Source organism: Monodon monoceros, unplaced genomic scaffold (assembly GCF_005190385.1).
Source record: "Monodon monoceros isolate NGI ecotype Baffin Bay Population unplaced genomic scaffold, NGI_Narwhal_1 Super_Scaffold_9, whole genome shotgun sequence".
NCBI lineage: Eukaryota > Metazoa > Chordata > Mammalia > Artiodactyla > Monodontidae > Monodon > Monodon monoceros.
Genome location: NW_021703786.1, coordinates 11,931,245 through 11,953,878, shown reverse-complemented (window position 1 = coordinate 11,953,878; position 22,634 = coordinate 11,931,245). Strand labels below are relative to the sequence as shown.

Sequence of the window (22,634 nt, the reverse complement as noted above, 5' to 3'; positions counted from 1 at the left end):
CTGTAAAGGGCAAATGGCACAATGATACCCACCTGTGGGGATCGATGTGGGGTTTAGATGAGTTAATGTGTGTAAAGGTAATCTGGAATCTATAAAGCGCTAAGCAAATGTAAGGCAGTGTTCTTATCCGAAGTCTTAGGGCCTTAAGTGCACAAGATGTTTTTGTGTTGTTAGAGAAAGGCGCTACTTGGACAGAGGAATTTTTAAAAGGCGCCTCTTTGATTGGACTTCTCAGAAATAGGCGTTCCTGGGGCGGACTGTTTGGAAATAGGCCACGCTCACCTCACAACTAGCCAATGAAAAGGGGACACTCATCCTGGGCGAACCAATTAGAAACAGGCACTCGTTTGGGCAGATCAATGAGAAAAAGGCGCCCTTCAAGGGCTCAGACACAATCCGGCAAGGGTTCCGCTGCGGGCAGAGTTGAGGGTGGGTTTCTTTGTAAATTCATGCCCCCTCTCTGCCGGTGCCCTTGTGCACATCTATAGGGAGCATCTCTGCCTGGAATGGAGACGGTGGACAAGGCCTGGGTCTTACCCTCAGAGAGCTTTCAGTCCAGCGGCAGACTGTGACCAAGGTTCTCAGCTAAGGACAGAACAGATGGCCACAGCTACAGATTCAGGCAAAGTCCTGCAGTGAGCCTGGGGGAGGGAGATGCTGAAGGGCTGAGCATCGAGAAGGGTTGCTAAATCTAGTACGGTAGCTTGAATATCAGATTAACAACAAATAATTTTTAAGTATAAGTATGTGTCAATGCAATATTTGGGACATACTTATACTAAAAAATTATTCATCGTTTATCTGAAATTCAGGTTTAACTGGTCACCCTCTGTTTTATCTGGCAATCCTAGAGAGTGCATGTATGTGTGTGGGGGACAGTGTCAGAAGGTTGCAGTTATGACATGGCACATGGTGCCCTTGACTAATAGATGGATTTTGATAGGTCAGATGTGGCTCTGCTTTGGGGCAGGAAGCTCTGAGGAGCACCAGTTGGTAAGGACACCGTGGGCCAAGTTGGAGTCAAACCCAGGTGTGCCAATTTGTTCTCCAGGGAGAATCTTGCCATCCCTTCCTCCAGCACATCCCTGGGGTTTCTCCATTTCAGCTGCACTGGGAGGACAGGGGAAGGCAGGAAGCAGGGGTCCTCTGGAGGGCTGAGTGTCTGGAAGGAGACAGGCTCAGCCACCCAGAGAACTGACCCTGCCTTTCCCTGCATCTGAGGTTAGCCCTGGTCCAGGAACCTGAAAACTAGCACCACTATTGTGTTCGAAAGTTGACTTCCTCTGCTTTCCCTTTGTGTCCTTGGTTGGATTATTTCATCTCATCCTCACCTCTCCCCACTCCATTTCTGCTTGCGAGTGCCTGCAAGAGTTTATGCAGAACAGAGCTTTCTTTGCCTACACACCCACCCTGGGCTTCAACCATACCATATGTACAGGATATGTCTATTTCCCAAAAAGACAGTGTGTATCCATGGTTAGAATGAGGGGAGCAGGGGGATTCAGTTCCCTGACCGCCTATGAAGCTTACTCATAAATCCCAGAGCACCAAATTCTGTGATCTTCAGGAATCCTGGGGCCTATACTTGCAGCTCCACAACTGACTTGCTGTATGTTTTTACTTTCCAGGACACATCCCGAGCCAAATCACTTTGGATGATGTGAAGGAGGGCTGTTTGCCATTGGCGGGGAGACTGAGCAGGAAAGAGAGATGAGAAAGGCAGGGTAGTTTATTGGAAAGACATTATCCACAGCAAGGGTATCAGAAGAGTGATGGGAGGAGAACGGCTTTGGAGCAGGAATCCTCAAAGCAAGGTCCAAAGACTGCCCACATCCAAAACAATTCTGTGGTGACAAGTCCCTATATTAATCCAATAGGGACTTGTATCTTCCTCTGGTGGGAGTGGGGGTGGAGGTGGGAAGGAGGAATTGGAACAAATAATAATGGTTAATACTTGCTGAGGAATTAACATGCACCATGTATGTGCTATGTGCTTCATATAAATCATGTTATTGTATCTTTGCAGTTTCCTTATGAGAAAGCTACTATTATAAGCATCCTTATTTTACAGATGAGGAAATTGAGGGGCATGGATTTGATCCCTAGTCAGACAACTAAGATCCCGCATGACTCACAGCCAAAAAAAAAGAAAATAAAAGAAAAAGAAAAAGTTCTTACTTAGGGACGTACATTAAAGTCAATTGTAGATTTCATTTTTAAAAAATGTGATTCTTGGACACCTGCACTGAATCACCTGGAGACACTTGTTAAAAATTCAGATTCCTGAGTTCCACTCCAGACCTGCTGGATCACTAAATACTAGATACCAATGTTTAAGAGGAGGGACTTCCCTGGTGGTGCAGTGATTAAGAATCCGCCTGCCAACGCAGGGGACACGGGTTCGAGCCTTGGCCCGGGAAGATCCCACATACCGTGGAGCAACTAAGCCCGCAAGCCACAACTACTGAAGCCCGTGGGCCTAGAGCCGGTGCTCCGCAGCAAAGACAAGCAAGACACCGCAATGAGAAGCCCGCAACAAAGAGTAGCTCCTGTTCTCTGCAACTAGAGAAAGCCCGCGGGCAGCAACGAAGACCCAAGGCAGCCAAAAATAAAAAAATAAGAAGTAAATAAATTTATAAAAAAAAAGTTTAAGAGGAAAATAGCTCTAGGTTTTCCCTTAGAAAACTCTGGCTCTCTCCTTCTCTCCCTCCACATCTTGGCTTAGCAGGTTCCTGACTCAACTAGCCGGCAGTCCTCTCCATAGCTCCTCTTCAAAGAGAGCTGCTTCCCCTCCCTCCCTCCTCCTGGACTGGGGCTCGGTTTAGATCCACAGTGCCTCCCAGCCCTCCCAGAGTGGACAGAACTTCTGAGGAGCTCATGCCAGGGGCTGGGCAAGTTGCCTGCCCAGGGGAATAGTTGGCAGCTGCCCAGTCATTCGTTCCTGCCTGACAGAAGGCAACAGCTGGCCGTTGAGTCCTCTTCCTGACCAGGACCCCTTGAATCAGTCAGGATGTGTGGACCTGGACAAGGCCCCTCTGGGCCTCAGTTTCTCTCTTCATAATATGAGAAACAATCAGCTTTGTTTCTGCCCCTTCCTTCACCCCAGGAAATGTGCAGAACACAAAGCAGATGTTATCAGGAGTTCTGAGCTCTGGAGAAAAGCACTAATGGAATGATCAACCTCTGAAAACCACAATGATAGGAATAATCAGAGGAATAATGAGGATGTGAGATTAGTTTGGGAGAGCTGACAAGGAGGCTTTCTCCAGAGATGCGAGGACTTTAGCTGTGATAATCTGGATTATTATTGACCATAACCTCTGTGCATTTTAAGCTGTGATTCAATTTTGGAAGCCCTAACTTTCTAGCAAACACCTCCACCTCTGGAAGAGAGATCTCCTCTCTCCAGAACAGGTGGATGTAGTCACACTCACAAGTATACCTCCCTTTCTACCACCCTGTACATACACACCTGCCATGTTCCTAGGGGACTGGAAGAAGCAAGAAATTTGGAGCGACACAGACCTGCGTTTGAATCTTGCCTTTTTCACACTCTGTTGACCCTTACAAGTCAACTAACCTCTCTGTGTCTGCCATCTAAAATGGTACAATAATAATTCCTGCCTTTTCTACTACCCCGATTTGCTATGGGGAGCAAGCTAGACAATTAATTACTGTTCAGTCTTATCAAGTGCTGGGGATTGTGTGCACAGACATAAGCGACTTGCATGTATTCTTCACATGGGTTTCACACTCAAATGCACTCATATCCACACGACTTACACAAGCCTGTCCTGCCCCAGGACAATTGCATGAACACCTACCTCATCCCAAACAATGCTTTCTGGCTCAGAGCTGCCCCATCAACCCTAACCCTCATCACAGTTTGCAGGGCGTCAGCCTCTTCTGGTTTGTTTTTTACTCACACCAGGACCCAGGGGACTTGCCAGGAACACAATAAAAGGCTGGCCAATCTGGCCCTGTGCCCCACTTCCCTTCTACATAAAGGCCGTCTAACCTCCAGGCATCTGGTCTGAAAGGCCGGGCCAGGACCTGTTCAGCATCTGTGGCTTTGCTTAAAAGACCTGCTAACAGGAAAGTGTCTGGTTCCTTTCCACCCCAAACAGGAAGTGCCTGCCTCTGTCCAGAGGACAGGGCAGCAGGTCACTCACAAGGAGCCTCCTCCCGCCCTGCCGCAGCGGAGTGTCAGTCTCATCTCCGTGGGAGGCTTGCTCTCTACAAAGGCTGGAGGTGTGGGGCTCCAGGGACCCCTCTGTGGGGTGGGGGTGGGTGATGAGGGCACCTGGCACAGAGCAGGCCTACAGTGTTCAACAAATACTCACCAAACACTTACTCTGTGCCCCATGGGAGATATAGGGAAGTCCTGGATGAGGTTTTTGAGCTTGAGGAGTTTCTAGACAAGTCATGCCATTTTTTTCATCATTTATTTATTCATTCATTTAAGTCCCCCCCACCCCCTTTTTTCAGTGCCTACTGTTTCAGGTGCTGTATGAGGCACTGGGGGGTTCAGAGATGAACGATGCAACCCAACTACAGAACAAATTGGTCTCTAAGCAGGTAGGCAAGCCCTGAATTATGTGGTCCAATTGTGAGCTCCACAGGATTTTGAAAGAGGCAAAAGATCACTGGGGTCTGGTTTCTACTGTGGTGGGAGTAATAACCTCTCCCTGCCCCCTACAATCTGTTCTCAAGATAGCAGCCAGAGTAATCCTGGTAAAATAGCTCAGATCCTATTGGCGCTCTGCTAAATGGCTCCCTCTACTGGTTTCCCTTCTCATTCTGAGTAAATTCACAGTCCTTGCGGTGTCCTACAAGGCCCTACACCAGTGGTGGAAGAGTTGGGAAGCCAAACAGGGTGGAGGCAAGAAGACTCTACCAACCATAGGCTGGAGGGATGAAGGGAGGGGTAGGGTTCTGGAGCCCAAGAGCCAGGGTCACCAAGGGAAACTGGGTCTCTGGAGAAGATAGGTGCTGCCTGAGACACCTCCTGTGGCAGACAGGGGGGTGGGGGTGGGGGAGGAGAAATAACCCTTGATCCTCCCTTTCTTCTACCACCTAATTTCCCACCGAGATGCTCCCTGGCCATTCTAGCTGGAAGCTACCGCCTAAGGGAATCGATGAAATTGAAACCAGCTTGCAGGGGTCCGCTCCCCAAGTGAGGACCCGAGGAATGGATCAGGGGCAAACAGACCCACTACTAAGACCTTCCCAGATGCATTCTGCTAAAGCTGATGTATGAAAAGTACCTGCTGTCTTCCCTAAATACATAGAGCGAGGGTTAAAGTTTGTGGCAGATAATCATCCTCGCAAAAGCCTGGAAGGCAGGAGGGCACAGGAGTCAATCTGGAGTCAGTTTGTGGTAGAGAAGGACCCTTGGAAAGAAGCCCCAGAACAATGCAGACCTGGGAGTTCTCTGTTTCAAGTTTGGGAGACCACAGACACTGCAAAAAGAACGTGGGGCTTGGCCCAAAGGCCTGGTTGTGAGCTCTGTTTCTGTCCCTAGTTGGCTGTGTGAACTTGGTAAAGAATTTCACCTCCCCAAGCTTCAGTGTTCAGTCTACAAAATGTGGATAACAGCAGTATCTATTTCACAGGGCTGTCCAGATTAAAAGAGATAATGGATATAAAAAACTAAATGTCACTCCTTTGATTAGATTCCTCAGAAGTTCTCTATTGTTTTAAATTTAACATCCAAACTCCTCCACAAGGCACACAAGGATTTTCAAAATGTGGCTTCTGCCTACTTCTTTCACTTATCACCATTCCCCACCCCTGCAACTCCACAGACCAGCCAGACTGAATCACTAAAAACTCCCAGAACCCTCTTCTCTCCCGGTCTCTGCAAATACAGCCCTTGCTGCCTGGAGCATGCTGTTCCCGATATACACTCCCCCGGCTAACTCCTGTTCTTTCTTCAAAGCTCGGTTTAGGAGGCATCTCCTGCAGGAAGACTTCCTTAATAACCCTTCTACCCTTCATGTAGGCTACGTGCTCTTCCTCTGTGTTTTCAGACCACCCTCTGCACCCTCCAATTCTAGCATGTTCAGTAGTTTATTGGAATCATAGGTTTGTATTGTCCCTGTTATGAGAAGGCCCTTCCTGGAGGGCAGGAGCCATCCTGCTTCCTGTTTCTCTATTTCTAGGTCTTCCAGGGCCTGACACCTAGTAGACCTCAGGAGATGGCAGCTGAGTGAAGAATGCATGAATGAACGGTGGTACAAACTTAAGGGGTTGATGATGAGCAACACTTTTTGTATATCCATCTTTTAAAATAGCCTAATTCTAAAAAAATTCAAAAAGAGGAAACGGGACTTCCCTGGTGGCACAGTGGTTGGGAGTCTGCCTGCTAATGCAGGGGATGTGGGTTCGATCCCTGGTCCAGGAAGATCCCACATGCTGAGAAGCAACTAAGCCCTCATGCCACAACTACTGAGCCTGAGCCCTAGAGCCCGCGTGCCACAACTTCTGAGCCCACGCGCTTAGAGCCTCTGCTCTGCAACAAGAGAAGCCACCACAATGAGAAGCCGGCGATCGGCAACAAAGAGTAGCCCCCGCTGGCGGCAACTAGAGAAAGCCCGCGCGCGGCAATGGAGACCCAACCCCACCAAAAATAATAGAATAAATAAACTAAAAAAAAAATTAAAAAAAAAAAAGAGGAAGAAAAACCTAGAAATCGTGTTCCCTGCTCCCCCCACTGGCAATAACCGAATTCTCTCCTGCCCAACTCCTCCTCTGGGGTTGCCTTCCTCAATATATACACTGAATGGCTAAATTGCTTTTAGTCATGAAAGAATTTCTATTTCTTTAGCCTTGCTTATTTGGACCTGCCTAGAGAGTTCTGTGACCCTCTACCTCTAGAGCTGAGCTCTCATTTACTGCTAGTATAATGAAGAGAGATGACCTCATGCCTCTTTTTCTGACCTGCAGGCAGTAATTCTGAACTTACCACTCCACCTCCAGCCCAGCCTGCCCCTCCTCCTTTTCCCGGTCACAGTGAATGACACCACCACCTGCCCACTTGTCCAGGTGTGAAACTCAGAATTTACCCAGGACTTCTCGCTTCTTTTTTTTTGGACTTCTCACTTCTTTTCCCACCCAAATTGGTCACCAGATCTTGCTGAGTCTACTACCTAAGTATGTCAGGGATCTTCTCACTTACCCCCATCCCCGCAGCCACAACCTAAGTCCAGGCTACTATGATCCCTCACCAGAATTATTGCATTGGTCACCTAATCGGTCTCCCTGCTTTTAGGCACCTCTTATCCCCATACATTCTTCATATTGCAACCCGAAAATGCAAATCTGATCTTTCTTTAAAATCATCTGGCAGGAGTTACCCACTGCCTTCAATAAAGCACAAACTCTAATGTACTTTACAAGGTCTCAGCTCTTTAGCCCCCTAATTTTCTGGCTTCATCTCCTACCACACTCCCCTCCTGGGTAAACTCCAAACATATTGAATCACTTTTTTAAAAAAAGTATTTGTTTATTTGGTTGGGCCCGGTCTTAGTTGCCTGCACACAGCATCTTCTTTGTCACGTGTTTAGTTGCAGCATGCAGGATCTAATTTCCTGACCAGGAATCGAACCCAGGTCCCCTGCATTGGGAGCGTGGAGTCTTAATCGCTGGACCACCGCGGAAGTCCCAAGTCATCAAAAACACTTTTCCCCACTTAAGAAGTGGTCAGCTTCTGCACATCACCTATGGCTTGTCTCATCAGATGTCACGTCGCCCTTGGGGAAAATGTCCTTGTGTGCTCTCTCTGAGCTTTCATAGCCTCACCTCAGACTCGAGAGCTTGAGGCCCCTGTAGGCAGGGCAACAGAATAGTTAGACCCACAGGCAGTGGTGCCTGGTTACCAGGATTCCAATTCCACATTGGCCATTTACCAGTAGTGCGACCCAGGGCAAGTGAATTCTGCCTTCTCGTCTGTAACGTGGGAATAGTATTTCATCAGTCTGTTGTGAGAATTAAACAAGATGATGCAAGGTGCCTGACAATTAGAATTAGCTATTATCCTAGCACCGAAAACTAAAGCTCGACCCCCTACCCTGACACATCCTCAGGGTCCGGTTTGTGTGTGATTTCGTTTTAAGGCACACGTTTGTTCCAGTATCACCTTGTAGTCTGTTACTCGGCAAGTTAGTTACAACAAACCGGGAGGCGGGCGACTTGGTCCCGCAGTTCGTCACGACTTTACGGCCCGGAGCTCAGCAACTCCCAACGCCCCCAGGTGGCTCAAGCCTTCTGCAGCCCAAGCGGAGCGAACTAGGACATACCATTCGAAATTTCCTTTTCTAACCATATAATCTGCGTTTATAAGGCTCTCCTGTTTCGCTTCCTAACCTCGAATTCTATTAGATCCAATGAAGTGAAAAATAGGACTGTAATCAGGACGTAACGGGTAGGTTCAGTCCCCTCCCCCATCCCGATCGCGGCAGTGGTACGGCCTCTCCACAATTCCCTCTCAATAATGGTACCGTCCGAGGAGGGGGGAACGGGGATTCTGAAGTCCTCTGGGTTCCGGTCTACCACAGAGCCACCCCTCGAGCCGTGGCGTTGTGGTACCGCCCGCTGCCCTCTGATTGGCTGCCGAAGTCCCGCATTCGGGGCCAGATCGCCGCGCCGCCCTCAGTACGGCTCCGGCCGCAGCGCCGCTTGGTTCTGGTATTCCTTGTTCTCTGCGGGTTGTGGGGGCTCTGCGCCGCGGCCGTTAGTCATGTCGGGTAGGTGACACTTTCAGCGAGCAGCGGCAGCGGCGAAAAGGGGCCCGGCGGGGTTGGGCCGTCTTCCCGCCCACCGGAGGGCCCCGCGGGAAAGTCTCCGGCCCTGAGGGAGGCTGGGGTGGGGGGGGGTGGGGGGGGGGGGGGGCGGACGCTGCCGCCGCCATGTTGGACTGGAGGGACGCACGCTCCCAACGCTCTCCGTCTGCAAATCCCGGCGGGAGCGCCTCGAGCCCCCGGTCTCTTGGCCCTGTCCTTGGAACCCGAGGCGACGTGTTGCTCCCGGGGGAGGGTGTGTGAATCGGGGGGCGGAGGCCGCTACGCCATCGCAGGGGCGGGGGGAGCCCGTGATTAGAGCATCGGCCGGAGAGAATCGGTGCTTCTGGTTCTCCGCTCCGCCTCAGATCTTTCAGCGAGGCCTCCGGCCAGTCATCTCGCCGCCTCGTCCCTCAGTTTCCCCATCCGTGACGTGGAGCTGGGCCTTCCTGACTCACCCATTCATCAGGTGGGGGCCTTGACGCTCTGGGAGCCCTTTTAAACGACGTTGCCTGACACGAAATCCTACATACATGTCGTCATTCCCTCCGCACCAGCCTCCCGGATTCGAGATGGGGGTGCTTGCGTATAATTTCTCTTCACCCTTGTTTGTCATCTTCACCTCTTCAGTTGTTTATCTCCTGCACGAGCTTGAAAGTGAGCCCCGTTTATTATTGATGGGCTCTTGTAGGTCCCTGTGGCATTTACGTTGAAACATACAGACCAAAGGAAAGGCAGTCTTCCATCAAGCACTTTAAATTGACAGAGGCACCCCCGTTGTGTGAAAGAGAAAAAGAGGCCTTGGTCTTATCAGGACAGCCCGTTTAGGTCTTGCGAAAGTAGAATATAAAGTCCGGGACGTGGGTCTGCTCTTGACTTACCAGCCCAAGCTGCCACACAAGGCCCTCTGTTGTTGGGCACGTCGCAGGCTGCAAAGAAAGACCCGGCTCCCCACTTGCTAGGAACCATCATGAGAATTACATGTTACTTTTCAGGTGGAAAAGCAGAACACGTCCCTGAAAGCCATATGGTTGGGATGAAAATGACTGCTGGCAGAGTATTTTACATTTTTTTAAGGGAGAACTTGTTGATATTAAAAAAAACAAAAACACAGCCCCCCCCCCCCCAGGTAATCCAGTTTTGCAGAAGAGTGGAAATATGTGACAAAAAGGAAGCAGCAGGCTGAGAGGAGACCAAATTAGCAAGAATGGTTGGACAGGGAAATGATAAACATTCTTTAGATTAACATTGATGTTAAGCCAGAAGGTTGATCTTTAAGGGGAAGGGGCATCTACCTGATGTAAGAGGCTGTTAATTGCACAGAATTTGTCTCTTTAATTCTTGCTCAAGCAAGAAATAATTTCTTACCCCAAAGGTGACATTGGTACATATTTTACCAGCTGCATAATTTGGAATGAAGTCTGGTAAAGCTCCACAGAAGTACATAGAGGTACACTCAGGAGGGTGTGTAACCCATCCGTGATGTAAAAAAAGAATTTTTTAAGATTCTCCCACCTTCATGCAGAAATTTACCATTTCAGTGTATACAGTGCTCATTAAAAACCATTGACTTGTCTCGATTTTTGACATAATTATTGGCTTAAAGCAATGGCTTATTTTTGTAGGACTGGGTAGCTTTTATGGAAAATTAAGTTTTAGAGCTGTACCGTTTGTAAAATCCAGGATTTTCAGTGTGTCATAATAGTGTGTGAGCTGGGTAATCCATTATCACTGGTCTTTAGAATTACCAAGACAGCACTTACTTGTCATTTTGTAATTTGAGTTTTTTTAACATCAAAATTGACTTTCATGTCAAAAAGAACTAATAATTGCTTGTTTCTACATTAAGTCAATTAGAGTTAGAATCTTTTAAGTTCTACTTAGTGTTGTTATATACTCTGTACATTTTGTAATTTGTGTATAAAAATACTACTTTCGACTTTGTATAAAAATAGGAATAATGCTTTTGACTCCCCCCTAAACAACTAATGGCATTAAGTTTAGTTAAGTCCTTTAAACATTCCAAACTATATTGTAAATTTAACTTATCAAATTGACTCAGCCACTACAGGTGCCTGACAGGACAGACTTATAAGCGTAATAAAATAAATGCTTACATAATAAATAAATCAGAGTTGTAAATATTGTGAGTCAGACTCTCAGACAAATGTGAATTATCTGACACCTTTGAAGTTAAAATCAAATCTAATATCAGTTATACATATAAAAATTACGAAGTCAAGAAACTTCTTTTGGCACTATGGCAGACTAAGATAACTTGTAAATCCTCTGTCTACAAATAGCTAAAAATGCAAGAACTTACATAAAACAAAGGGCGAGCCCCTGCTGCCAGAAATGAAGTAGAAGCCAGCATGGTAGGCATAGAGAAGGGTGTAGGTCTCATTCAGAGACTTGGAGTTTATTGCCCAAATAACTAAGGACAGGAGATGCAGCCTTGAGACCATTAGAGCCATGTAATGGGAACCCTTACATAAAACCTGGATGTTTGAAGGACTGTATCTTAAGTGAAAGAATGAACTAGAAAAAACCTTTGTACCAGGATAGGAGATAACAAGGAAGCCTGGGCCTTGAGTGAGGGAAAAAAGTTTTTTCCTGAGAATTTGTAACTTGGGACCTGTGCTTCATACAGTTTCGGTGTACATTTAAATTAGTTATGAGGTCCAGGAAACCTCAGGCCAAGAAATTTAACATAAAAATTGGTTCTAGACTGACAGTAACCTTGGGGTTTCTAGTAAAAACAAACGAAAAACCTTTTCTGAGGAAATTTCAGAGCCTAGGTCACGAGGAATCTTACAGAAAAAACAAGCCTTGCAGAACATAAGTTCACAGTAAAACATTGCAGAATTCTGGAAGACAATTCGCCAAAATGAGAGTGACAAATGGCATTTGAATCCCTAATAGTCTGAAAGCGAGTATTAATGTGTTTAAAATTATTAGAAACCTAAAAGAAGTAATCAACCCTAAGACCAAGACGTGGAAAATGGTTACGTAGATTTGAAAAAGAATCAAGTGTCAAGTGTAACTTCTAGAAATGGAAAAAGTGGCCAAGTTCAATTGCAGATAGACCTAGCAGAAGAAATAATTAGTGAGGTAGAAAATAGATATAATTACCCAGGATTCAGTTCATAAGGATAAAGATGAAAATTGAAATTTTAAGAAGTATAGGAAATAGATTGTGAAGTCCTGTCATATATCTAATATGAGTTCGAGAAGGAGTAAATGGTGAAGAATTAATAGATAGTTGAGAGTTTTCCAAAATTGATGGATCAAGAAGCAGTAGTCTCAAACATGAGACATAATCAATTCGTACCTAGATACATAAATGTGAAACTGCAGATTATGAAATACCAGTGACAAAACTATCAGAGGAAATAGAGAAAAGGTAAGATTGGTAGACTTCTTAAAAGTTTTAAGAAGCCACTAAATGATCTTTGGAATTTAGAGGAAAAATAACGTTTGACCTTGACTTTTTTACGCAAATAAAAGACTAAGAATACCACTTTCAGGCCTTTGCTGAAAGAACTAATAAAAGAAATCCGAAAGGGAGGAGTGGGATGCAAAAAGATACAGAGGAAGCAAATGCAGTAGATAAAAAGTATTGACTGTGTGGAATCTAGAGTTTTAAAGTGGAAGCAAAAGATAACGGAAAGAAAAAGTGGAAGCAAAATAATAGGTGAAGGCTGTGATTGGCATTATAGCATTAAAGTTCTTGTATGCTAGTGGAGGTCGAAGATCATTTTGAACTTTATCAAGAATGCATGTTAAGAATTGAACATACTCTTTAAATTATGAATAGTGACTTATTAAAAGAACAGAATTTGAACGTCTAACTTCCAAAGCAGTAGAGGGGGAAAGGGAGTAAGGAAAATCCAATAGAAGGAAGTTAAGGAGTTGAAAAAAAAAGACCCTGGTAAGTAGAGAGTCTAGTATAGGCTGGTAGGAATAAATAAAAAGTAACAATAATAAAAATATGAAAACATCAGTTGAAAGACAAAGATTTTCACATTGGGAAAAATTGATCTAGATGTATGCTCTCAAAAATGACATACCTAAAACATCAGAATAAGAAGTGTTAAAAGTATGGAGATAGAAAAATATTAATCAGGCAAACATCAACCAAAAGGAAGATTATTTAGTTACATTACCAGTCAAAATAAAGTTTGGACATTTTTAATGATAGTCTTCATGTAATGTTAAAAGGAAATTCAAAAAAGAAAAAAAAGGGAAATTCACCAGGAAGCTGTAAGTCTGTACTTTTATGTGCTTTAACAATATGGCCTCAAAGTGTAGAAAGCAAAAAAACACTCAGTGAAAGAAATTGACAAATACAGAGTCAAATAGGGAATTAAAAAAAATTTAAACATACTTCTCTGTGTAATTAATAGATCAGGTAGACCAAACATGAGTAAGAATATGAATAATAGAACTAACAAGCATCATCTTATGGATTTACAGAATTCTTTCAACATTTAGATAATACAGTTCTTTTCAAGCACATAGGAGACATTTATGTAAGTAAAAGCGCTTACCAAGGGGAAAAGCGAAAAACAGCAAATCCTAACAAATACCTGGAATAGTACAGAAAATATCTTTTCTAGCTGCAGTGGAATAAGAAGACAAAACCACAAAGAGTGTCAAAACCCTATACACTTGGAAATAAAAGCACCTAAATAATTCATGGGCCCAGATACAAGGCTCAAGTGTCAAGTACTCATAATGTGCAGTTGTTTAAAATGCCATAAATAACATTTATAAACTGATTTTCTCTGGTGAATGTAAAACATCTACTTTCACTAAGAGCTCGACTTGTTGGTCAATACTCTTATTTCTATATTCTAGAGTTTTAAAGTCAGCCAGCTAAAGAAGTCAGATTTACAGTTTCAGAGAGCTGAAGTTGAGTTAAGAGCTCTGATACTTATTAGATTTAAGGCAGGGTCATATGACATATGTGCTGTGTACTTCTATAATTTTTGCCTGAGCCAAAGTACAATAAGGTCTTGGACTCCACTCTGTCACTGGGAGAACCCACGTCAGTGCCTTGGGATATAATTTAACTTAAAGCTTCATGCATCCCCAGTGTATGTATATTTGTTTTATTCATACACCCCCTCCTCCCACAGTAATCCTTTTTAGTTTCTGAATTGGTTGAAACTAACTTCCTTTGCCATTTGATAGATGCATCTAATCTCTTTATGATCCAGTTAGGTTCTGTATCCGTTTCATATTTTTCTTATTTGGTTAGTTACAAATCTAGTCATGTTATTATTATGGGCAGTGATGCACAAATTTTTTTTTCATCTCAGGTAGCCTTATGTCCACATTCATAAAAGAAGTAGTTTGTGTCAGGATTTCATTCAATATTTTAGTAGTTAAGGATTAAAAAAATTCTTGTTCAGTCTGATTGGCGATCTCTACCGTAGAAATTTGATGTCACCCACTTATACAGCCAGTGACAGTGTTTTCATATTGTAGCTTTATATGAATTGAATGAAAAAGTCATTGCTTGATGTGATTTGATATTTGGCGGGTTTTCAGAACTGTTCAACAACAAATAGTTTTATTCAGATTAGACGAGATTGGGCCTAATAGCAGTTGAAGACTATCAGTCATTTTTTTGCAGTTGAAAGAGTATTTCATATGATATTCTTCTCTTACTCAATCACTGATAAAATTAGGTCATTCATTTGACTCTGAGGAGAAGCCTAGAGGGTAGAGCCTCTTCAAAAATTTTTGGAATAACCGACATTTTAAAGTATTGAGAAAAGTTCACAGTTCAAATTATTATTATTATTTTGACATATATTACTCAACTCATGCCTTCCTTGGTAGTTTTTATTGCCAACAAGGAAGCTAGAGGTAAGTATTGCTGAGTCGGTATATATCAAGTGGCTTAGCTGCTTTTACCAAGTCTTTGGAGATCTTTTTGTTGCTGCTGACAGCCAAAGCAATCCAATCCAATCCAAGGGAATGGTGTATATGTTAGGCTGGCAAGGATATGAAGTAAATGTAATCCTGGGGATTTATCTTAGAGTGTGCATTTTCCCCTTTTTGATCCTAATTAGTTTTTTTAAACATCTTTTTATATATAAAGATAATATAACTTGAGCTTTTGAGTTTTTGTTGAAAGGATGGGTTTTACACTGACTGTTTCTCATTTGTTCACTTGGTTTTTGTGACCATCAGGACATGTTTGTAGAGTAGTTGTTTTCAAAGCTGTAGTTACTGGAAATAGCTAATACTGTTGGCACAGATTTTTCCTTGCACTGTATTTTTAACTTCTAGTTTTTCTTTCTGTAGTTCATGATATTTTCTTATCACATTTCATCTGTAAGAGCTAAAGTCAGCCTTTGAGGGAAGCCTAATTTTAAATAAGATTAAAAATTCTTTTTATGTGTTTTAGATTCCGGAAGTTATGGTCAGTCTGGGGGTGAGCAGCAAAGGTAAAGTATACATACATTTCAATAATACCATGAACGAGTAGAACTGAGAAAAAAAGATAAATTTAGTCAGGCTTTCCTCTTAAGCTTTGGTATCTTGACGTCTTAAAAGAGTTAAATCTTAGCTTGTGAAGGGGAAAGAGTCAGCCTATGTACATAGGTGCTGTAAGATATTTTTCTTTTTTTAAAAGGCTGTTTGAATCAGTAAATATAGGTGCCCCCTAGAGATTAAAATGAATCTCATAGGTATTATAAAGATTGTTTTCTTTAAGAAATTATTTAGAAGAAACAATTACTAAAAGGATTTAAGTAGTTGAACTATAACAGCTTAGAAAAAGCATTTAATTTTTTTGATTGTATATAATATGCTAAATGTGTTTTTTCTGGAGTGGATTTTCTTGAAGCACTATGATAGAAGTGTTTAGCATTTTTAAAATCATCCTCAAAAAAAAAAAAAATCATCCTCACCATGCTCACAATAAAAAGAAAAGTCTGTTTTTATGTGAATGTATACATGCAGTAGGATTCTCTTGCTTACCAGAAATGCAGCCTTCACTTGTAGTATAAGTGTTTCGCAGCTCAGTGTGAGATATTCAGAAGAGCAACTCAGATACCTTCTGTCATCAAGTTTTAAGCTTCATGAAAACAAAACTGATTTGACTTTTTTATTCTCATGGGATAGACCCTCATAGTAGGCAACTAGCGAATGTTTATTCAATGAAATATGTTTTATAAAGTTAAGAAATTCTGTTAGCATTTGATAGCTCTAAAATAGTAAGATTTTTTTTTTGGCATATGTTTTATTTTTCTTTGGTATATATTCAGAAAGTTTGTTTCTGACTTGTTAAAGCTTATATGCACTAAAATTAAAGAAAGTTCAACTCCGAGAAAGCTGCGTGTATTCATTCATTCAGTCAACAAACTATGCCATCCTATGCTATGACACTGGAGATACAATATACTTTCGTTCTATGATAGTATTCTGAAGATATACATGCCTTTCATTACTGAGGCACTAACAATTGGATGGTTAGTGCCACACTGTGCAGTTTCTAGGATGTTAGAGGCAAATTTAAGGCAAATGGTAGGAAGAAATTAATCTGTCACAGCACAGCTAAATTGATTAAAGCTCTAACTTAAAGAGTCATTATTTTTCTGCTTCAGATATTTATTATGGGTCTTGCTACCATGTAGTCACTCCCCTCCACCCCCAGCCTCCCACCCATCCAAGCATAATTCTGTTGGAATTTTCTAGCTCTGGTGAAGTTTTGTTTATTTGTGGGAGATTGTCAAAGCAAAACTTCTGGTGTGTGTTTGGCATTTAAGAGGTCTGGGAATGATTTTATTTATGTCTTTGACAGTCTTTGGTTATCACCTTTCAATTTAGACTCGAAGAGGTAGTTAGATCAACAGTTTCTCAGGAAAGAAGCTTGTATTTGAGTTGAAAGTTGAAAATGAAGATAGGGTTAATTTAAGCTTTTAAATTCTAGCACATTTCTTTCAAGTAGTACACTTTTCTTTTACAGTTATTCTTCCTATGGAAATCAAGGCAGCCAAGGTTATGGACAAGCACCACAAGTAGGTTAAATATAAATTGAGTTCTTTATAAATAGTTTTAATCTTAAATATGCAATGAAACTTGTATTTACCTAAATTTCAGAGCTATTCTGGCTATGGGCAAACTACTGATTCTTCATATGGGCAGAACTATGGCGGCTACTCCTGTTACGGACAAAGCCAATCAGGTTGGACTGATTTGTTAAATTTGCTGTTTTAGAAATTTAAAATCAGAACCTTTCCTAAATGGTATATCTATTCAATCTTTAGGTTATTCACAGTCCTATGGTGGTTATGAGAATCAAAGGCAGAGCTCATATGGCCAGCAATCTTATAATAACCAGGCACAGCAAAACATGGAATCATCAGGAGGGTAAGGAAACAGTGAAAGTACTGAGGTGTTGGGAAGTGGAAATAACACTTTGGGTATTAAACAGCTTTCACTAACAAAGTCCTAGCTTTAAACTTTTTTTTTTTTTCCCAGAAAAGTGTTGATAGTGTATGAATTTCACAGTTTTGTATTATAAAGAATGTGGAGATTGTCAGTATTGATATTTGATTCTTATGATGTGTTATTTGTACAATTAGTTTAGCTGTAAGTGAATGCACAAAATTTGAACCTCTGCTTTATACCTGAGATGAAATAAAAACCTGCCTATAAAAGGAGACTTATCAATGCTTACTTTTCATTTCCAGTTTATTTTTTAACCATTTTAATGTATTTAATGTCCTTTTCAGGGGCAAAAATATTAAAGAAAAAAGTGCCAAAACCTATGCACGTATTTCAAATACCCTAAAAAATGTTTTAATTGTTAATATAGGTAGGTGAATATTAGCAATTTTACAGGTCTTATATATTTTTTTTAAATTTTCTGATTTGAGGAGCCTGTACTTGTTATTAATTTTAGTAATAGCAACTTACTTTTTACTGTGCTTTACAAAGTACAAATGTAGGGAATACTATCCAGAAAGCGTGTTACATTAGAAGGCTCTTCAAGCCTGGTTAGTTTTAAATTTAAGGAGAATCTTTTCATAAGGATGCATTTTTGGTAATGTGATGTATAAATGTGGACCAAAGAGAAATGTTAGATTTGGTTTGACAGTCAGTCATTCTAAAGTGAAGGTCTAGGGTTCTGACCTTTGTGATGTGCTTTGGGTAGGGAGTTGGGGAACCGACCTTTATTAGATTGTTTTGTTTTTTTTTAAATTAATTAATTAATTAATGTCTGTGTTGGGTCTTCGTTTCTGTGTGAGGGATTTCTCTAGCTGTGGCAAGCGGGGGCCACTCTTCATCGCAGTGCGCAGGCCTCTCACTATCGCGGCCTCTCTTGTTGCGGAGCACAGGCTCCAGACGCGCAGGCTCAGTAGTTGTGGCTCACAGGCTTAATTGCTCCGTGGCATGTGGGATCTTCCCAGACCAGGGCTCGAACCCGTGTCCCCTGCATCGGCAGGCAGACTCTCAACCACAGCGCCACCAGGGAAGCCTCTAGATTGTTTTTTTTTTTTCCCTAGATTGTTTTGCTCATTTGATGCGGAGTAAGATGTGACTATTAAGTTGTGAGGCCATTTTTGTGCCCCCCCACCTTTTTTTTTTTGAGTAAACATTAGAACTCAAATCCAATTAAGTGTTTCTTTCAACATTCCCATCCTGAGAGTAGGTAATTAATAGTCATATTGCTCAGAACATACTTAGAATTTTCTTTTTGAATTGCAAGAGAAAATAAAGCAGTCTCATTTGGTAGTTAGACTTTGTTTCAGTTAAAAAATGGCATCACAAAGCAAGTTCCTTCCTCTTACTCAGCAGATTAAAACTTTGAATGATTTATTGCTATTTTCTAAAATTTACTATTATTGAAGATGCTTAGAAGAATGTACTAAAGGTAAGGTTCTAAAGATAAGAAAATAGTCCCCAAAATATTATTAAATAATATTGTTGTTAAAACTGAGATAGAGCCTTTTAGTGTAACTATTAAAAGGAGTCAGCACTTGCTGTGTCATGTTTGTTAAAGAGTCAGACATATTACTGTACTTCATGTCATCTTTAATTTTTTTTTAATTCAAGGAGATGATAAAAACCATAGTGATTTTCTTGCTTCTCTACAGTTTTCAAAGGTGTGTGTGTTTTTTCTCATGATGTGACACCTCTTCAGTGATAGTAGAACTGTTGTTTGAAAGTCATTCCATTGGTGATAAGATTCTGTAGATAAAAGAGCTAAATGATTCCTACCAGAAAAGGGTAGTAAATGTGGATGAGGTCTAGCTGGGCAGGCCTCTTATAGCAATCAGTCTCAGTCAGCCTGCTGCAGTAAACAGTCCTTCTGTAAAATCGCTCAAGTTCTTGATTTCTGTTTAGCCAAGGTGGAAGAGTGCCTTCATATGACCAGTCAGACTATGGTCATCAAGATTCATATGACCAGCAGTCAGGCTATGATCAACATCACGGCTCTTATGCCGAGCAGTCAAATTATGATCAGCAGCATGATTCCTATAATCAAAACCAGCAATCCTACCATTCACAAAGGGAAAATTACAGCCACCACACACAAGGTAAGATATGCTGACCTCTATTATTTTTCCTTTTTTCCCTTCATAGAATTGTGTATTGAATTCTGTATTAAAAGACCCACAGAGGATTTCAACTGTTTGTAAGAATTTAGAGTCACCCTGAACATATGTTCTGTCTCATGTCCATCAAAACTAGTTTATTAGATTGATATTTCTGAACTTCTTGGAGACTCCAGATGGTCACGTGATTTTTTTGCTGGCTGAGTTTTTGAATTTCATTTGTTGTCTCAGTCAACTGATCATTTGACAATGAATACTGCTGCTACCAGTTCTTTTTTATAATTTAATTTAATTTTTAAACATTTTTTATTTTTTGGCCGCACCGTGTGGCATGTGGGATCTTAGTTCTCTGACCAGGGATCGAACCTGTGCCCCCTGCAGTGGAAGCACGGAGTCTTAACCACTGGACCTCCAGGGAAGTCCATGCTACCAGTTATCTTGGTACTGGTGCTGTATGTGATTTGAGGAAATTATGATCCTAGTTTAGCCTTCTCTAACCTCAACTAAGAAGGACCAGTCATTCTTTCTTTTATGTATATCATTTTATATATATCATGATATTTAGGAACCTGATCAGCCATAAAAATGAATGCTTCAAGGGCAAAGGTCCTGCCTTACTCATTTTTATACCTGCTCGATAAATATTTGTTGGATAGTTGAATGAATGAACAAGTGAATGAGTAAGAGTGGAAGCTCATTCACTGAATATCTTCTTCATTGAATATATTCACTGAATATCTCTCAGTTTGAAAATCTAGTTATTCCTTGTCTGTGTTTGATTTACACTGAAATATTTTCGACATGAAAAATAACTTTTAAGATTAGCATATTCTTTTAAAGTATTTATTTATTGATTGATTGATTTGTTTGTACCAGGTCTTAGTTGCAGCTTGTGGGCTCCTTAGTTGTGGTAGGTGGGCTCCCCAGTTGTGGCTTGCCAGCTCCCTAGTTGTGGCATGTGAACTCCTGGTTGCGGCATGCATGTGGGATCTAGTTCCCCAACCAGGGATCGAACCCGGGCCCCCTGCATTGGGAGCGTGAGCCTTAACCACTGCGCCACCAGGGAAGTCCCTAAGATCAGGGTATTCTTTTAATTTATTAGAGTTCTGTACCTAATGTACTTTACTCAAACTACTCCATATTATCATCACATCAAATGGTGATATCCACATCACCATTTTGCTTTCTGACTTTGGTAGAATGGAATTTGACACACATATAAGTCTCATACATTTAATTCCAGATGGTGTTATGATGACTTGCATTTGAGTTTTGTGCACATGTGCCATTTTCTGAAGGTCACAGGTGACCTAAAGAGCTATTTAATATTATGTTGTGGAAAGCCTTTGTCAGAAATTTCAAGTTGTTTATGTATGTATGTATTAATTTTCTTTTTTGTAGATGACCGTCGTGATGTGAGTAGGTATGGAGAAGATAATAGAGGATATGGCGGGTCACAGGGAGGAGGTAGAGGGCGTGGGGGATATGACAAGGATGGAAGAGGTCCTATGACAGGATCAAGGTAAGTTTTTAGGTACAGATGTCTACATTTCTTCTCTCTCTCTCTTTTTTTGTTGTTGTTGTTACTTAGCTGGTTCGATTCCATCATCTGATTTAGTTAAGAGGCCTATAAAAGAGATTATGTTGTAGAGAAGAGGACAGAAATTCAAAATTTATTTTCAGTCTTAAGATGTCACATAAATTACCTCAAAATAGGCTTTGTTAGCCGTTAGTTTATGTGGTATATATTAAATACCAATGGAGAAAAGTCCCCTACTATGGTGTGGTTAAACCACTTAACTATGTTTTTCCTGCCAGAACTATTGACTCTAAACTCCTTTAAAAGATGACTCTGGGAAATCCAAGTGTTTTATATGTAGAAAATACAAGGTAAGTTAATTCTAGATTGGAAGGTGGAGAGGCTGTTCTTTAATCTTGAATCCCCTTGGGAAGGGAAAATATTAGGAGGCAATAGCAGATTATAAATTTGGGGTTGGCAAATGAGAGAAAGATTTTATGTAACTGAACTATTTTGTCCCCATTCTTAAGTAAACAATTATTGAGATAATTAGTGCAATGTCACATACCGTTGCATATTTTGTCTAGACTAAGCTGTGGAAAAGGAATGACTTTTTAATTCAGCTTTCCTTTTCTCCATTGTTAGTGTTACCAGGTTTTGGTATTTATGGCATATGTTATGAAAGGTGGCTTTAAAATTACTTTCAAATGTATGTGTAAGTCTAGCGCTTTTGCTCTAAAAATAGGAACGAAAAAGTAATTGACATTTATTGTCCTCAGATGAGGTTTGTAGGTTGCACATCTCGTGTGTAAAATATGCAGGCTTAAAAGATAATTTGTGTTCCTTGGGAATTGAAATTGTCAGCCTGTTAACTGACAATATTATATCAATACCAGGTCACTCTTTTGCTTCTTAGGGACTGTTTGTTCCCTGAGGTGACCTGAGAAAATCAGTTACATACAGCACTGTTAATTTTTCAAGTGAGCCAGGAATTTGATCTCATTGACTTTCTCTCTGTTTAGTGTATAGTGTTTTGGTCTGGCAAATCTAAAGTCTAAACATATTTGATAAATTTTTATAAGACTTGAACATTAAATGTCTTTTGACTGATAGCCGAAGTCAATTTATTAAGGTAAAACAAGTATATTGTATGCCTCTTCATCATCATGTGGATGTAAGTGAACAACATAGAGTGGTGTGGTGCTTACTCTCTACCTAATAGCCTCGCTCCCTCAAACAGAATCCCAAACAAGATAACTAACAGGTATATGTGATTTTCTGGTTAGTATGTTTTAGATAATTGGCTGCCTTGGGATGCTATATGTTTTACAGCATATCATAGGTTTAATTTTCTTCATAAGGAAGTTATAATTATATCTATAGATTATCTCTGAAACTATGACAGTGTCTGACTGAGAATGGTAGAACCCCACTTTTCAGGAGGAGGAGGGTAGGGAAGTCTTTAAAAGTATGTTTTCGTTTTTGAGAGATGACTTATCTTAGAATCAGAGTTGAAAGGACCTTGAGTGATCCTCCTGCTAAAAGAGGGAAGATCTGTATCTTAACCAACCCTGGACATACCAGTTTTAAGCACTTCAATAAACCTCTTTGGCAACATTTCAGTATAATTTTTGGCCCAGGTACTGAATCATGAACTAAGTTTTTGAGTTTCAAATCTTTTTATTTAACTTTAGAACCTCTTCAAACAAAATCTTGTGTAGAAGCCCAGGATGTATTAGGTCAAAATGATGGTGA

The 22,634-nt window shown here is 41.4% G+C and overlaps 1 protein-coding gene across 3 annotated transcripts in view; it reads left to right on the top strand.

Moving 5' to 3' along the window:
• The first annotated feature begins 8,642 nt into the window (after positions 1 to 8,642).
• Positions 8,643 to 22,634, top strand: part of TAF15 (TATA-box binding protein associated factor 15) — a 29,481-nt gene continuing 15,489 nt past the window's right edge. Inside the window, exons 1-7 of one of the 3 annotated variants that reach the window (XM_029211973.1) lie at positions 8,643 to 8,747; positions 15,202 to 15,241; positions 16,765 to 16,816; positions 16,899 to 16,983; positions 17,066 to 17,168; positions 19,149 to 19,342; positions 20,762 to 20,882. In XM_029211973.1, coding sequence (XP_029067806.1) covers positions 8,741 to 8,747; positions 15,202 to 15,241; positions 16,765 to 16,816; positions 16,899 to 16,983; positions 17,066 to 17,168; positions 19,149 to 19,342; positions 20,762 to 20,882 — 602 coding nt within the window. In that variant the 5' untranslated portion in view covers positions 8,643 to 8,740. Of the gene's footprint in view, positions 8,748 to 9,086; positions 9,438 to 15,201; positions 15,242 to 16,764; positions 16,817 to 16,898; positions 16,984 to 17,065; positions 17,169 to 19,148; positions 19,343 to 20,761; positions 20,883 to 22,634 lie in introns of those variants that run through there. The other 2 variants (XM_029211974.1, XM_029211975.1) reach the window with 2 other exon arrangements.